This window comes from Nerophis lumbriciformis, linkage group LG18, assembly GCF_033978685.3.
Source record: "Nerophis lumbriciformis linkage group LG18, RoL_Nlum_v2.1, whole genome shotgun sequence".
In the NCBI taxonomy this organism is placed as follows: Eukaryota; Metazoa; Chordata; class Actinopteri; order Syngnathiformes; family Syngnathidae; genus Nerophis; species Nerophis lumbriciformis.
This window is the reverse complement of record NC_084565.2, coordinates 42,243,805-42,262,500: the sequence shown is the minus strand read 5'-3', so window position 1 is coordinate 42,262,500 and position 18,696 is coordinate 42,243,805. Positions and strand designations below refer to the sequence as shown.

The 18,696-nt window shown below is 33.6% G+C and overlaps 1 protein-coding gene across 1 annotated transcript in view; it reads right to left on the bottom strand.

Moving 5' to 3' along the window:
- Positions 1–13,471, bottom strand: part of LOC133617972 (aquaporin-4) — a 36,572-nt gene extending 23,101 nt beyond the window's left edge. The window contains exon 1 of the mRNA XM_061978407.1: positions 13,318–13,471. Coding sequence (XP_061834391.1) covers positions 13,318–13,376 — 59 coding nt within the window. The 5' untranslated portion in view covers positions 13,377–13,471. The remainder of the gene's footprint in view (positions 1–13,317) is intronic.
- Between the last annotated feature and the right edge of the window lie 5,225 nt (positions 13,472–18,696).

Sequence of the window (18,696 nt, the reverse complement as noted above, 5' to 3'; positions counted from 1 at the left end):
GTCGTAATTTTACTCGACAAAAGTCACAATTTTATAAGAAAACTTTAAAATGGTGGCAATATTATAATAATAATCAGAATTTTACTCGTCAAAATTATGACAAAAGTCAAATTATGACAAAAGTCATAATTTTACTCAAAAAATGGACAACATACAAATTGGCAATATTGTGATAATTCAGAATTGTATATGACAAATGTCACCATTTTGCATTAAAAAGTAATAATTGTACGTAAAAAAAGTACAAATTTCACGAGAAAATATTGCAATATTACGGAAACAGAAAGAATATGAGAAATTGTTCCCAATTTTAAAAGAAAAAAGTCGACACATTGTGAGAAAAGGACTGCTTTTAGTTATTTTAATTTATTTTGTGTTTATAATTGTTTTTTAATCTTCATTATTTACTTTAAGTTATTACAGCATGTCTCTATATACATATTTATTTTATATTTTTTTATTAATTTTGGCCAAAGGGGGCGCGTTTCAATTTCTTACACACACTTGTTATTTCATATGTTGACCAGAGGGGGAGCACTTTTAAAAGCGACACACAGTCAATGTGAAAAATCCCTCCTTTTTTGGGACCACCCTCATTTTGATAGATGTCACCACAAATGAGACATTGTCTATTAGATGCAATGTTATTGATTTATGGCATCACTTGTTCACACCTCCTCATATGGAAGATACTTTTCCTTCTTCATGTCTCAAGAAGGCTAGAAATACAAGAACACACACACACACACACACACACACACACACACACACACACACACACACACACACACACACACACACACACACACACACACACACACACGCACACAGATTCTTGTATTTGTTACCTTCTTGAGACCTGAGAAAAATGCCTCCCTCTTTAGGACCAGCCTTTCTAGATATATAAAGAAGTGTATTTACAACATTAATAATATATACATACTATGCACATATAAAAAAGCTTGTTGTGAAAAATGAGTTGGAATTTCACGAGAAAAAGGTCACAATTTCACAAGAAAAAGGTCACAATTTCACAAGAAAAACTTAGAATTTTGTCATTTTTATAAAAAGTCGTAATTTTACTCAACGCAAGTCAAAATTTTACAAGAAAAACTGAACATTTGTGCAATTTTACGATGAAAGTTGGAATTTTACTCAATAACAGTCGCAATTTTACAAGAAAAGCTCAACATTTGGGCAATTTTATGAAAAGAGTCGTAATTTTACTCACCAAAAGTCACAATTGTATAAGAAAACTTTAAAATGTTGGCAATATTATAATAATAATCAGAATTTTACTCGTCAAAATTATGACAAAAGTCATCATTTTACTCAAAAAATGGGTTAGGTTTAGGGTTGGGGTTAGGGTTAGGGTTAGGGTTAGGTTAGGGTTAGGGTTAGGGTTAACCCTAACCCTAACCCTAACCCTTTTACCCGAGTAAAATTACGACTCTTTTCATAAAATTGCCCAAATGTTAAGCTTTTCTAGTAAAGGGTTAGGGTTAGGGTTAGGGTTAGGGTTAGGGTTAGAGTTAGGGTTAGGGTTAACCCTAACCCTAACCCTCTTGAGGGTTAGGGTTAGGGTTAGGGTTAGGGTTAACCCTAACCCTAACTCTAACCCTAACCCTAACCCTAACCTAACCCTAACCCTAACCCTAACCCTAACCCTAACCCTAACCCTAACCCTTTACTAGAAAAGCTTAACATTTGGGCAATTTTATGAAAAGAGTCGTAATTTTACTCGACAAAAGTCACAATTTTATAAGAAAACTTTAAAATGGTGGCAATATTATAATAATAATCAGAATTTTACTCGTCAAAATTATGACAAAAGTCAAATTATGACAAAAGTCATAATTTTACTCAAAAAATGGACAACATACAAATTGGCAATATTGTGATAATTCAGAATTGTATATGACAAATGTCACCATTTTGCATTAAAAAGTAATAATTGTACGTAAAAAAAGTACAAATTTCACGAGAAAATATTGCAATATTACGGAAACAGAAAGAATATGAGAAATTGTTCCCAATTTTAAAAGAAAAAAGTCGACACATTGTGAGAAAAGGACTGCTTTTAGTTATTTTAATTTATTTTGTGTTTATAATTGTTTTTTAATCTTCATTATTTACTTTAAGTTATTACAGCATGTCTCTATATACATATTTATTTTATATTTTTTTATTAATTTTGGCCAAAGGGGGCGCGTTTCAATTTCTTACACACACTTGTTATTTCATATGTTGACCAGAGGGGGAGCACTTTTAAAAGCGACACACAGTCAATGTGAAAAATCCCTCCTTTTTTGGGACCACCCTCATTTTGATAGATGTCACCACAAATGAGACATTGTCTATTAGATGCAATGTTATTGATTTATGGCATCACTTGTTCACACCTCCTCATATGGAAGATACTTTTCCTTCTTCATGTCTCAAGAAGGCTAGAAATACAAGAACACACACACACACACACACACACACACACACACACACACACACACACACACACACACACACACACACACACACACACACACGCACACAGATTCTTGTATTTGTTACCTTCTTGAGACCTGAGAAAAATGCCTCCCTCTTTAGGACCAGCCTTTCTAGATATATAAAGAAGTGTATTTACAACATTAATAATATATACATACTATGCACATATAAAAAAGCTTGTTGTGAAAAATGAGTTGGAATTTCACGAGAAAAAGGTCACAATTTCACAAGAAAAAGGTCACAATTTCACAAGAAAAACTTAGAATTTTGTCATTTTTATAAAAAGTCGTAATTTTACTCAACGCAAGTCAAAATTTTACAAGAAAAACTGAACATTTGTGCAATTTTACGATGAAAGTTGGAATTTTACTCAATAACAGTCGCAATTTTACAAGAAAAGCTCAACATTTGGGCAATTTTATGAAAAGAGTCGTAATTTTACTCGACAAAAGTCACAATTGTATAAGAAAACTTTAAAATGGTGGCAATATTATAATAATAATCAGAATTTTACTCATCAAAATTATGACAAAAGTCATAATTTTACTCAAAAAATGGACAACATACAAGTTGGCAATATTGTGATAATTCAGAATTGTATACGACAAATGTCCCCATTTTGCATTAAAAAGTAATAATTGTACGTAAAAAAGTACAAATTTCATGAGAAAATATTGCAATATTATAGAAACAGAAAGAATATGAGAAATTGTTCCAATTTTTTTTTTTTAAAGTCGACACATTGTGAGAAAAAGACTGCTTTTAGTTATTTATTTATTTTAATTTATTTTGTGTTTATAATTGTTTTTTAATCTTCATTATTTACTTTAAGTTATTACAGTATGTCTCTATATACACACCTCCTCATATGGAAGATACTTTTTCTTCTTCATGTCTCAAGAAGGCTAGAAATACAAGAACACACACACACACACACACACACACACACACACACACACACACACACACACACACACACACACACACACACACACACACACACATTCTTGTATTTGTTACCTTCTTGAGACCTGAGAAAAATGCCTCTCTTTAGGACCAGGCTTTCTAGATATATAAAGAAGTGTATTTACAACATTAATAATATATACATACTATGCACATATAAAAAAGATTGTTGTGAAAAATGAGTTGGAATTTCACAAGAAAAAGGTCACAATTTCACAAGAAAAACTTAGAATTTTGGCATTTTTATAAAAAGTCGCGATTTTACTAGAAAAGCTTAACATTTGGGCAATTTTATGAAAAGAGTCGTAATTTTACTCACCAAAAGTCACAATTGTATAAGAAAACTTTAAAATGTTGGCAATATTATAATAATAATCAGAATTTTACTCGTCAAAATTATGACAAAAGTCATCATTTTACTCAAAAAATGGGTTAGGTTTAGGGTTGGGGTTAGGGTTAGGGTTAGGGTTAGGGTTAGGTTAGGGTTAGGGTTAGGGTTAGGGTTAACCCTAACCCTAACCCTAACCCTTTTACCCGAGTAAAATTACGACTCTTTTCATAAAATTGCCCAAATGTTAAGCTTTTCTAGTAAAGGGTTAGGGTTAGGGTTAGGGTTAGGGTTAGGGTTAGGGTTAGAGTTAGGGTTAGGGTTAACCCTAACCCTAACCCTCTTGAGGGTTAGGGTTAGGGTTAGGGTTAGGGTTAACCCTAACCCTAACTCTAACCCTAACCCTAACCCTAACCCTAACCCTAACCCTAACCCTAACCCTAACCCTAACCCTTTACTAGAAAAGCTTAACATTTGGGCAATTTTATGAAAAGAGTCGTAATTTTACTCGACAAAAGTCACAATTTTATAAGAAAACTTTAAAATGGTGGCAATATTATAATAATAATCAGAATTTTACTCGTCAAAATTATGACAAAAGTCAAATTATGACAAAAGTCATAATTTTACTCAAAAAATGGACAACATACAAATTGGCAATATTGTGATAATTCAGAATTGTATATGACAAATGTCACCATTTTGCATTAAAAAGTAATAATTGTACGTAAAAAAAGTACAAATTTCACGAGAAAATATTGCAATATTACGGAAACAGAAAGAATATGAGAAATTGTTCCCAATTTTAAAAGAAAAAAGTCGACACATTGTGAGAAAAAGACTGCTTTTAGTTATTTTAATTTATTTTGTGTTTATAATTGTTTTTTAATCTTCATTATTTACTTTAAGTTATTACAGCATGTCTCTATACACATATTTATTTTATATTTTTTTTATTAATTTTGGCCAAAGGGGGCGCATTTCAATTTCTTACACACACTTGTTATTTCATATGTTGACCAGAGGGGGAGCACTTTTAAAAGCGACACACAGTCAATTTGAAAAATCCCTCCTTTTTGGGACCACCCTCATTTTGATAGATGTCACCACAAATGAGACATTGTCTATTAGATGCAATGTTATTGATTTATGTCATCACTTGTTCACACCTCCTCATATGGAAGATACTTTTCCTTCTTCATGTCTCAAGAAGGCGAGAAATACAACACACACACACACACGCACACACGCACACACACACACACACACACACACACACACACACACACACACACACACACACACACACACACACACGCACACAGATTCTTGTATTTGTTACCTTCTTGAGACCTGAGAAAAATGCCTCCCTCTTTAGGACCAGCCTTTCTAGATATATAAAGATGTGTATTTACAACATTAATAATATATACATACTATGCAAATATAAAAAAGCTTGTTGTGAAAAATGAGTTGGAATTTCACGAGAAAAAGGTCACAATTTCACAAGAAAAATGTCACAATTTCACAAGAAAAACTTAGAATTTTGGCATTTTTATAAAAAGTCGTAATTTTACTCAACGCAAGTCAAAATATTACAAGAAAAACGGAACATTTGTGCAATATTATGCTAAATGTTGGAATTTTACTCAATAACAGTCGCGATTTTACAAGAAAAGCTTAACATTTGGGCAATTTTATGAAAAGAGTCGTAATTTTACTCGACAAAAGTCACAATTTTATAAGAAAACTTTAAAATGGTGGCGATATTATAATAATAATCAGAATTTTACTCGGCAAAATTATGACAAAAGTCATAATTTTACTCAAAAAATGGACAACATACAAATTGGCAATATTGTGATGATTCAGAATTGTATATGACAAATGTCAACATTTTGCATTAAAAAGTAATAATTGTACGTAAAAAAGTACAAATTTCATGAGAAAATATTGCAATATTACAGAAACAGAAAGAATATGAGAAATTGTTCCCAATTTTAAAAGAAAAAAGTTGACACATTGTGAGAAAAAGACTGCTTTTAGTTATTTATTTATTTTTTATTTTGTGTTTATAATTGTTTTTTAATCTTCATTATTTACTTTAAGTTATTACAGCATGTCTCTATATACATATTTATTTTATATTTTTTAATTAATTTTGGCCAAAGGGGGGCGCATTTCAATTTCTTACACACACTTGTTATTTCATATGTTGACCAGAGGGGGAGCACTTTTAAAAGCGACACACAGTCAATGTGAAAAATCCCTCCTTTTTGGGACCACCCTCATTTTGATAGATGTCACCACAAATGAGACATTGTCTATTAGATGCAATGTTATTGATTTATTTCATCACTTGTTCACACCTCCTCATATGGAAGATACTTTTCCTTCTTTATGTCTCAAGAAGGGAAGAAATACAAGAACACACACACACACACACACACATTCTTGTATTTGTTACCTTCTTGAGACCTGAGAAAAATGCCTCCCTCTTTAGGACCAGCCTTTCTAGATATATAAAGAAGTGTATTTACAACATTAATAATATATACATACTATGCACATATACAAAATATTGTTGTGAAAAATGAGTTGGAATTTCACAAGAAAAAGGTCACAATTTCACAAGAAAAACTTAGAATTTTGGCATTTTTATAAAAAGTCGTAATTTTACTCAACACAAGTAATATTACAAGAAAAACGGAACATTTGTGCAATATTATGCTAAAAGTTGGAATTTTACCCAATAACAGTCGCGATTTTACAAGAAAAGCTTAACATTTGGGCAATTTTATGGAAAGAGTCGTAATTTTACTCGACAAAAGTCACAATTTTATAAGAAAATGTTGGCAATATTATAATAATCATCGGAATTTTACTCGGCGAAATTATGACAAGTCATAATTTTACTCAAAAAATGTCACTATTTTACAAGAACAACAAAAAAATTGGCAATATTGTGATAAAAGTCAGAATTTTATATGACAAATGTCAACATTTTGCATTAAAAAGTACAAATTTTATGAGAAAATATTGCAATATTACAGAAACAGAAAGAATATGAGAAATTGTTCCCAATTTTAAAAGAAAAAAGTCGACACATTGTGAGAAAAGGACTGCTTTTAGTTATTTATTTTAAAACATTTTTATTTTGTGTTTGTAATTGTTTTTTAATCTTCATTATTTACTTTAAGTTATTACAGTATGTCTCTATATACATATTTATTTTATTTTTTTTTAAATACATTTTGGCCAAAGGGGGCGCATTTCAATTTCTTACACACACTTGTTATTTCATATGTTGACCAGAGGGGGAGCACTTTTAAAAGCGACACACAGTCAATGTGAAAAATCCCTCCTTTTTGGGACCACCCTCATTTTGATAGATGTCACCACAAATGAGACATTGTCTATTAGATGCAATGTTATTGATTTATGTCATCACTTGTTCACACCTCCTCATATGGAAGATACTTTTTCTTCTTCATGTCTCAAGAAGGCTAGAAATACAAGAACACACACACACACACACACACACACACACACACACACACACACACACACACACACACACACACACACACACACACACACATTCTTGTATTTGTTACCTTCTTGAGACCTGAGAAAAATGCCTCCCTCTTTAGGACCAGCCTTTCTAGATATATAAAGAAGTGTATTTACAACATTAATAATATATACATACTATGCAAATATAAAAAAGCTTGTTGTGAAAAATGAGTTGGAATTTCACAAGAAAAAGGTCACAATTTCACAAGAAAAAGGTCACAATTTCACAAGAAAACTTTAGAATTTTGGCATTTTTATAAAAAGTCGTAATTTTACTCAACGCAAGTCAAAATTTTACAAGAAAAACTGAACATTTGTGCAATTTTACGATGAAAGTTGGAATTTTACTCAATAACAGTCGCAATTTTACAAGAAAAGCTTAAAATTTGGGCAATTTTATGAAAAGAGTCGTAATTTTACTCGACAAAAGTCACAATTTTATAAGAAAACTTTAAAATGGTGGCAATATTATGATAATAATCAGAATTTTACTCGGCAAAATTATGACAAAAGTCATAATTTTACCCAAAAAATGGACAATATACAAATTGGCAATATTGTGATAATTCAGAATTGTATATGACAAATGTCACCATTTTGCATTAAAAAGTAATAATTGTACGTAAAAAAAAGTACAAATTTCACGAGAAAATATTGCAATATTACGGAAACAGAAAGAATATGAGAAATTGTTCCCAATTTTAAAAGAAAAAAGTTGACACATTGTGAGAAAAGGACTGCTTTTAGTTATTTTAATTTATTTTGTGTTTATAATTGTTTTTTAGTCTTCATTATTTACTTTAAGTTATTACAGCATGTCTCTATATACATATTTATTTTATTTTTTTTTAAAATTAATTTTGGCCAAAGGGGGCGTATTTCAATTTCTTACACACACTTGTTATTTCATATGTTGACCATAGGGGGAGCACTTTTAAAAGCGACACACAGTCAATGTGAAAAATCCCTCCTTTTTGGGACCACCCTCATTTTGATAGATGTCACCACAAATGAGACATTGTCTATTAGATGCAATGTTATTGATTTATGTCATCACTTGTTCACACCTCCTCATATGGAAGATACTTTTCCTTCTTCATGTCTCAAGAAGGCGAGAAATACAACACACACACACACACACACACACACACACACACACACACACACACACACACACACACACACACACACACACACACACACACACACACACACACACACACACACACATTTATTTATTTCTTACCTTCTTGAGCCCTGAGAAAAATGCCTCCCTCTTTAGGACCAGCCTTTCTAGATATATAAAGATGTGTATTTACAACATTAATAATATATACATACTATGCACATATAAAAAAGCTTGTTGTGAAAAATGAGTTGGAATTTCACGAGAAAAAGGTCACAATTTCACAAGAAAAAGGTCACAATTTCACAAGAAAAACTTAGAATTTTGGCATTTTTATAAAAAGTCGTAATTTTACTCAACGCAAGTCAAAATTTTACAAGAAAAACTGAACATTTGTGCAATATTACGATGAAAATTGGAATTTTACTCAATAACAGTCGCAATTTTACAAGAAAAGCTTAAAATTTGGGCAATTTTATGAAAAGAGTCGTAATTTTACTCGACAGAAGTCACAATTTTATAAGAAAACTTTAAAATGGTGGCAATATTATAATAATAATCAGAATTGTACTCGGCAAAATTATGACAAAAGTCATAATTTTACTCAAAAAATGGACAATATACAAATTGGCAATATTGTGATAATTCAGAATTGTATATGACAAATGTCACCATTTTGCATTAAAAAGTAATAATTGTACGTAAAAAAAGTACAAATTTCACGAGAAAATATTGCAATATTACGGAAACAGAAAGAATATGAGAAATTGTTCCCAATTTTAAAAGAAAAAAGTCGACACATTGTGAGAAAAGGACTGCTTTTAGTTATTTTAATTTATTTTGTGTTTATAATTGTTTTTTAATCTTCATTATTTACTTTAAGTTATTACAGCATGTCTCCATACACATATTTATTTTATATTTTTTAATTAATTTTGGCCAAAGGGGGCGCATTTCAATTTCTTACGCACACTTGTTATTTCATATGTTGACCAGAGGGGGAGCACTTTTAAAAGCGACACACAGTCAATGTGAAAAATCCCTCCTTTTTTGGGACCACCCTCATTTTGATAGATGTCACCACAAATGAGACATTGTCTATTAGATGCAATGTTATTGATTTATGTCATCACTTGTTCACACCTCCTCATATGGAAGATACTTTTCCTTCTTCATGTCTCAAGAAGGCTAGAAATACAACACACACACACACACACACACACACACACACACACACACACACACACACACACACACACACACACACACACACACACACACACACACACACACACATTCTTGTATTTGTTACCTTCTTGAGACCTGAGGAAAATGCCTCCCTCTTTAGGACCAGCCTTTCTAGATATATAAAGAAGTGTATTTACAACATTAATAATATATACATACTATGTACATATAAAAAAGCTTGTTGTGAAAAATGATTTGGAATTTCACAAGAAAAAGGTCACAATTTCACAAGAAAAACTTAGAATTTTGGCATTTTTATAAAAAGTTGTAATTTTACTCAACACAAGTAATATTACAAGAAAAACGGAACATTTGTGCAATATTATGCTAAAAGTTGGAATTTTACTCAATAACAGTCGCGATTTTACAAGAAAAGCTTAACATTTGGGCAATTTTATGAAAAGAGTCGTAATTTTACTCGACAAAAGTCACAATTTTATAAGAAAACTTTAAAATGGTGGCAATATTATAATAATAATCAGAATTTTACTCGGCAAAATTATGACAAAAGTCATAATTTTACTCAAAAAATGTCACTATTTTACAAGAACAACAAAAAATTGGCAATATTGTGATAATTCAGAATTGTATATGACAAATGTCACCATTTTGCATTAAAAAGTAATAATTGTACGTAAAAAAAGTACAAATTTCACGAGAAAATATTGCAATATTACAGAAACAGAAAGAATATGAGAAATTGTTCCCAATTTTAAAAGAAAAAAGTCGACACATTGTGAGAAAAAGACTGCTTTTAGTTATTTATTTATTTTGTGTTTATAATTGTTTTTTAATCTTCATTATTTACTTTAAGTTATTACAGCATGTCTCTATATACATATTTATTTTATATTTTTTAATTAATTTTGGCCAAAGGGGGCGTATTTCAATTTCTTACGCACACTTGTTATTTCATATGTTGACCAGAGGGGGAGCACTTTTAAAAACTTTTCCTTCTTCATGTCTCAAGAAGGCCAGAAATACAAGAAAACACACACACACACACACACACACACACACACACACACACACACACACACACACACACACACACACACACACACACACACACACACACACACACACACACACTCTTGTATTTGTTACCTTCTTGAGACCTGAGAAAAATGCCTCCCTCTTTAGGACCAGCCTTTCTAGATATATAAAGAAGTGTATTTACAACATTAATAATATATACATACTATGCAAATATAAAAAAGCTTGTTGTGAAAAATGAGTTGGAATTTCACGAGAAAAAGGTCACAATTTCACAAGAAAAACTTAGAATTTTGGCATTTTTATAAAAAGTCGTAATTTTACTCAACACAAGTAATATTACAAGAAAAACGGAACATTTGTGCAATATTATGCTAAAAGTTGGATTTTTACTCAATAACAGTCGCGATTTTACAAGAAAAGCTTAACATTTGGGCAATTTTATGAAAAGAGTCGTAATTTTACTCGACAAAAGTCACAATTTTATAAGAAAATGTTGGCAATATTATAATAATCATCGGAATTTTACTCGGCAAAATTATGACAAAAGTCATAATTTTACTCAAAAAATTTCACTATTTTACAAGAACAACAAAAAAAATTGGCAATATTGTGATAAGTCAGAATTTTATATGACAAATGTCAACATTTTGCATTAAAAAGTAATAATTGTAAGTAAAAAAGTACAAATTTCACGAGAAAATATTGCGATATTACGGAAACAGAAAGAATATGAGAAATTGTTCCCAATTTTAAAAGAAAAAAGTCGACACATTGTGAGAAAAGGATTGCTTTTATTTATTTATTTAAATTTATTTTGTGTTTATAATTGGTTTTTAATCTTCATTATTTACTTTAAGTTATTACACTATGTCTCTGTGTACATATTTATTTTATATTTTTTTATTAATTTTGGCCAAAGGGGGCGCATTTCAATTTCTTACGCACACTTGTTATTTCATATGTTGACCAGAGGGGGAGCACTTTTAAAAGCGACACACAGTCAATTTGAAAAATCCCTCCTTTTTGGGACCACCCTCATTTTGATAGATGTCACCACAAACGAGACATTGTCTATTAGATGCAATGTTATTGATTTATGTCATCACCTCCTCATATGGAAGATACTTTTCCTGCTTCATGTCTCAAGAAGGCAAGAAATACAAGAACACACACACACACACACACACACACACACACACACACACACACACACACACAGTATAGAACATAGTCGGCTCTTTGTCTCAGTGAAGTCTACCAGAACCAGAACCTCCAAAGTCCTTTGGTTATTGGCAGCACAAACACAATGAAGGCATCACAACATCTTCAGTAATCACAATAATTGTTCACGTCACACAAAGTAGGTCGTGGGAGTTTATCTATGGAGATTATTTTTGTACAGTAATTTGTTATCTATTATTGTTTTTTTTTTATGATCATTCATCACTAATAATCTGGGGTTTAATTAACCTTATTTGGTATCAGCTTATTACTTTTGTGATGTTTTAGTACACATGTAGCATAATAAGTTTGTAAAACATGTATGATACATTAGAAAAATACTTTAAACATGTTTTTTTTCTAAAGAAAGGTCACAATAATTTGCAACATATAGCAATAAAAGACAACTATTGTGTACAAATAATAATAATAATATTGGACAAAATATACACAGAATATACATACATTGTCAAAAATAAAATGTAAGTAATACATGAACATAAATAATGCATTAAAAAAGTAATTTTTTTAATGCAAAACTACTAAAATTACTACAATTTTAATTTAAAAAAATGTTAACATGCAACAGTTAATAAATTGAAATTATTAAATTATAATAACCTGAATTTTAATTTGTTTTTACATTATAAATATATCCATCCATCCTCTTCCGCTTATCCGAGGTCGGGTGACACTTTGAAAAAATAAAAAAACAAAACATTATTATATGCATTTTTGCATCATCAATAATATTTTAGGGTTTAATTAACCTTATTTCATATCAGTTTATTACTGTACTTATTGCGTTGTATAAAAATGGAAAAACTCACTAAAGGTTTATAAGTAATGCATTGATAAATTTAAAGAAATTATGTTAATTTAGAGAGAAATGGCCTCATCATTCGCAGCATACAGAAAATAAAAGACAAATATTGTGTATAAATAATTACGAAAGTCAAATGTAATTGATCAATTATTACATGAAAATAAATAATGCATGAAACAAGTAATTATTGTAAAACAATCATTTTAATTTTAATTTAAAAAAAAAGGTAAACATGTGACAAAAAATGTATTAAAATCATTACATTTAACAAAGTTTGTTACATATATTTATATGAACAATTTGGAATATTTTTTAATACATATATATTTTGCATATGTGTCCAAACTTTAAGGACATCCTGTATGATAAAAAATAATGTAGGAAAATACCTTTGAGTTAATTCATTAATTCCACAAGCTTAAATATCCATAAAAATCACATGAAAACATTAAAAAAAAAAGAGAATCTGCACGAATGAAAAAGTGACTATAACTATTACATAAAGTTATATCACGCACTCACCTGATGTGCTCCACACCCCGGCCACTCTCACTCATGACTCCACAGCCCGAGACCACCATGCACTTTTATAGGAGGATGGGATGGGATGGGATGGGATGGGGGGGGGGGCAGGCCAACTCATTTAGGACTGCAGTAGATCATCCCAAACCAAACCAAACGTCCTGGGAAAAAAATATTCCACAAAAACATCACAAATGAGATCAGTTGGGAAACCATAGAACAGGAAATGGAACTTACTGTGACATAGAACAAGTCTTGCTGCTCAGTCAAATATAAGCAATACTATTTATAATTAAAGCTGCAAGCAGCGTTTGTCGGGCCCGCGTATTTGGCAGGTGCTAGTCCTAAGTGTCCCAATACTTTTGTCAAGTTTTAGTCCCAAGTGTCCCAATACTTTTGGCCAGTGTAGGTGTCCCAATACTTTTGTCCAGTGGCAGTCCTAAGTGTCCCAATACTTTTGCCCAGTTGTAGTCCTAAGTGTCCCAATACTTTTGTCAAGTTGTAGTCCTAAGTGTCCCAATACTTTTGGCCAGTGTAAGTGTCCCAATACTTTTGTCCAGTGGTAGTCCTAAGTGTCCCAATACTTTTGTCCAGTGGTAGTAATAAGTTTCCCAATACTGTTGTCTACTTGTAGTCGTAAGTGTCCTAATACTTTTGACCAGTTGTAGTCCTAAGTGTCCCAATACTTTTGTCAAGTTGTAGTCCTAAGTGTCCCAATACTTTTGGCCAGTGTAAGTGTCCCAATACTTTTGTCCAGTGGCAGTCCTAAGTGTCCCAATACTTTTGCCCAGTTGTAGTCCTAAGTGTCCCAATACTTTTGTCAAGTTGTAGTCCTAAGTGTCCCAATACTTTTGGCCAGTGTAAGTGTCCCAATACTTTTGTCCAGTGGTAGTCCTAAGTGTCCCAATACTTTTGTCCAGTGGTAGTAATAAGTTTCCCAATACTGTTGTCTACTTGTAGTCGTAAGTGTCCTAATACTTTTGTCAAGTTGTAGTCCTAAGTGTCCCAATACTTTTGTCAAGTTGTAGTCCCAAGTGTCCCAATACTTTTGGCCAGTGTAGGTGTCCCAATACTTTTGTCCAGTGGCAGTCCTAAGTGTCCTAATACTTTTGCCCAGTTGTAGTCCTAAGTGTCCCAATACTTTTGTCAAGTTGTAGTCCTAAGTGTCCCAATACTTTTGGCCAGTGTAAGTGTCCCAATACTTTTGTCCAGTGGTAGTCCTAAGTGTCCCAATACTTTTGTCCAGTGGTAGTAATAAGTTTCCCAATACTGTTGTCTACTTGTAGTCGTAAGTGTCCTAATACTTTTGACCAGTTGTAGTCCTAAGTGTCCCAATACTTTTGTCACGTTTTAGTCCCAAGTGTCCCAATACTTTTGGCCAGTGTAGGTGTCCCAATACTTTTGTCCAGTGGCAGTCCTAAGTGTCCTAATACTTTTGCCCAGTTGTAGTCCTAAGTGTCCCAATACTTTTGTCAAGTTGTAGTCCTAAGTGTCCCAATACTTTTGGCCAGTGTAAGTGTCCCAATACTTTTGTCCAGTGGTAGTCCTAAGTGTCCCAATACTTTTGTCCAGTGGTAGTAATAAGTTTCCCAATACTGTTGTCTACTTGTAGTCGTAAGTGTCCTAATACTTTTGACCAGTTGTAGTCCTAAGTGTCCCAATACTTTTGTCAAGTTGTAGTCCTAAGTGTCCCAATACTTTTGGCCAGTGTAAGTGTCCCAATACTTTTGTCCAGTGGCAGTCCTAAGTGTCCCAATACTTTTGCCCAGTTGTAGTCCTAAGTGTCCCAATACTTTTGTCAAGTTGTAGTCCTAAGTGTCCCAATACTTTTGGCCAGTGTAAGTGTCCCAATACTTTTGTCCAGTGGTAGTCCTAAGTGTCCCAATACTTTTGTCCAGTGGTAGTAATAAGTTTCCCAATACTGTTGTCTACTTGTAGTCGTAAGTGTCCTAATACTTTTGACCAGTTGTAGTCCTAAGTGTCCCAATACTTTTGTCAAGTTGTAGTCCTAAGTGTCCCAATACTTTTGGCCAGTGTAAGTGTCCCAATACTTTTGTCAAGTTTTAGTCCCAAGTGTCCCAATACTTTTGGCCAGTGGCAGTCCTAAGTGTCCTAATACTTTTGTCAAGTTGTAGTCCTAAGTGTCCCAATACTTTTGGCCAGTGTAAGTGTCCCAATACTTTTGTCCAGTGGTAGTCCTAAGTGTCCCAATACTTTTGTCCAGTGGTAGTAATAAGTTTCCCAATACTGTTGTCTACTTGTAGTCGTAAGTGTCCTAATACTTTTGACCAGTTGTAGTCCTAAGTGTCCCAATACTTTTGTCAAGTTGTAGTCCTAAGTGTCCCAATACTTTTGGCCAGTGTAAGTGTCCCAATACTTTTGTCCAGTGGCAGTCCTAAGTGTCCCAATACTTTTGCCCAGTTGTAGTCCTAAGTGTCCCAATACTTTTGTCAAGTTGTAGTCCTAAGTGTCCCAATACTTTTGGCCAGTGTAAGTGTCCCAATACTTTTGTCCAGTGGTAGTCCTAAGTGTCCCAATACTTTTGTCCAGTGGTAGTAATAAGTTTCCCAATACTGTTGTCTACTTGTAGTCGTAAGTGTCCTAATACTTTTGTCAAGTTGTAGTCCTAAGTGTCCCAATACTTTTGTCAAGTTGTAGTCCCAAGTGTCCCAATACTTTTGGCCAGTGTAGGTGTCCCAATACTTTTGTCCAGTGGCAGTCCTAAGTGTCCTAATACTTTTGCCCAGTTGTAGTCCTAAGTGTCCCAATACTTTTGTCAAGTTGTAGTCCTAAGTGTCCCAATACTTTTGGCCAGTGTAAGTGTCCCAATACTTTTGTCCAGTGGTAGTCCTAAGTGTCCCAATACTTTTGTCCAGTGGTAGTAATAAGTTTCCCAATACTGTTGTCTACTTGTAGTCGTAAGTGTCCTAATACTTTTGACCAGTTGTAGTCCTAAGTGTCCCAATACTTTTGTCACGTTTTAGTCCCAAGTGTCCCAATACTTTTGGCCAGTGTAGGTGTCCCAATACTTTTGTCCAGTGGCAGTCCTAAGTGTCCTAATACTTTTGCCCAGTTGTAGTCCTAAGTGTCCCAATACTTTTGTCAAGTTGTAGTCCTAAGTGTCCCAATACTTTTGGCCAGTGTAAGTGTCCCAATACTTTTGTCCAGTGGTAGTCCTAAGTGTCCCAATACTTTTGTCCAGTGGTAGTAATAAGTTTCCCAATACTGTTGTCTACTTGTAGTCGTAAGTGTCCTAATACTTTTGACCAGTTGTAGTCCTAAGTGTCCCAATACTTTTGTCAAGTTGTAGTCCTAAGTGTCCCAATACTTTTGGCCAGTGTAAGTGTCCCAATACTTTTGTCCAGTGGCAGTCCTAAGTGTCCCAATACTTTTGCCCAGTTGTAGTCCTAAGTGTCCCAATACTTTTGTCAAGTTGTAGTCCTAAGTGTCCCAATACTTTTGGCCAGTGTAAGTGTCCCAATACTTTTGTCCAGTGGTAGTCCTAAGTGTCCCAATACTTTTGTCCAGTGGTAGTAATAAGTTTCCCAATACTGTTGTCTACTTGTAGTCGTAAGTGTCCTAATACTTTTGACCAGTTGTAGTCCTAAGTGTCCCAATACTTTTGTCAAGTTGTAGTCCTAAGTGTCCCAATACTTTTGGCCAGTGTAAGTGTCCCAATACTTTTGTCAAGTTTTAGTCCCAAGTGTCCCAATACTTTTGGCCAGTGGCAGTCCTAAGTGTCCTAATACTTTTGTCAAGTTGTAGTCCTAAGTGTCCCAATACTTTTGGCCAGTGTAAGTGTCCCAATACTTTTGTCCAGTGGTAGTCCTAAGTGTCCCAATACTTTTGTCCAGTGGTAGTAATAAGTTTCCCAATACTGTTGTCTACTTGTAGTCGTAAGTGTCCTAATACTTTTGACCAGTTGTAGTCCTAAGTGTCCCAATACTTTTGTCAAGTTGTAGTCCTAAGTGTCCCAATACTTTTGGCCAGTGTAAGTGTCCCAATACTTTTGTCCAGTGGCAGTCCTAAGTGTCCCAATACTTTTGCCCAGTTGTAGTCCTAAGTGTCCCAATACTTTTGTCAAGTTGTAGTCCTAAGTGTCCCAATACTTTTGGCCAGTGTAAGTGTCCCAATACTTTTGTCCAGTGGTAGTCCTAAGTGTCCCAATACTTTTGTCCAGTGGTAGTAATAAGTTTCCCAATACTGTTGTCTACTTGTAGTCGTAAGTGTCCTAATACTTTTGACCAGTTGTAGTCCTAAGTGTCCCAATACTTTTGTCAAGTTGTAGTCCTAAGTGTCCCAATACTTTTGTCAAGTTGTAGTCCTAAGTGTCCCAATACTTTTGGCCAGTGTAAGTGTCCCAATACTTTTGTCCAGTGGCAGTCTTAAGTGTCCCAATACTTTTGCCCAGTTGTAGTCCTAAGTGTCCCAATACTTTTGTCAAGTTGTAGTCCTAAGTGTCCCAATACTTTTGGCCAGTGTAAGTGTCCCAATACTTTTGTCCAGTGGTAGTCCTAAGTGTCCCAATACTTTTGTCCAGTGGTAGTAATAAGTTTCCCAATACTGTTGTCTACTTGTAGTCGTAAGTGTCCTAATACTTTTGACCAGTTGTAGTCCTAAGTGTCCCAATACTTTTGTCAAGTTGTAGTCCTAAGTGTCCCAATACTTTTGGCCATTGTAAGTGTCCCAATACTTTTGTCCAGTGGCAGTCCTAAGTGTCCCAATACTTTTGTCCAGTTGTAGTCCTAAGTGTCCCAATACTTTTGGCCAGTGTAAGTGTCCCAATACTTTTGTCCAGTGGTAGTCCTAAGTGTCCCAATACTTTTGTCCAGTGGTAGTAATAAGTTTCCCAATACTGTTGTCTACTTGTAGTCGTAAGTGTCCTAATACTTTTGACCAGTTGTAGTCCTAAGTGTCCCAATACTTTTGTCAAGTTGTAGTCCTAAGTGTCCCAATACTTTTGGCCATTGTAAGTGTCCCAATACTTTTGTCCAGTGGCAGTCCTAAGTGTCCTAATACTTTTGCCCAGTTGTAGTCCTAAGTGTCCCAATACTTTTGTCAAGTTGTAGTCCTAAGTGTCCCAATACTTTTGGCCAGTGTAAGTGTCCCAATACTTTTGTCCAGTGGTAGTCCTAAGTGTCCCAATACTTTTGTCCAGTGTTAGTAATAAGTTTCCCAATACTGTTGTCTACTTGTAGTCGTAAGTGTCCCAATACTTTTGTGAAGTTGAAGTCCCAAGTGTTTATACTTTTGTCCATTTTTCGGCTTAAGTGTCCCAAGACTTTAGTCTAGTGTACCTACCTAGTCTGCATTGTGTGGGCATGTTGGTGCATCCTGCTTGTAAGCAGCCATCTTACAAAAACAGCAGCGCAGCATCAT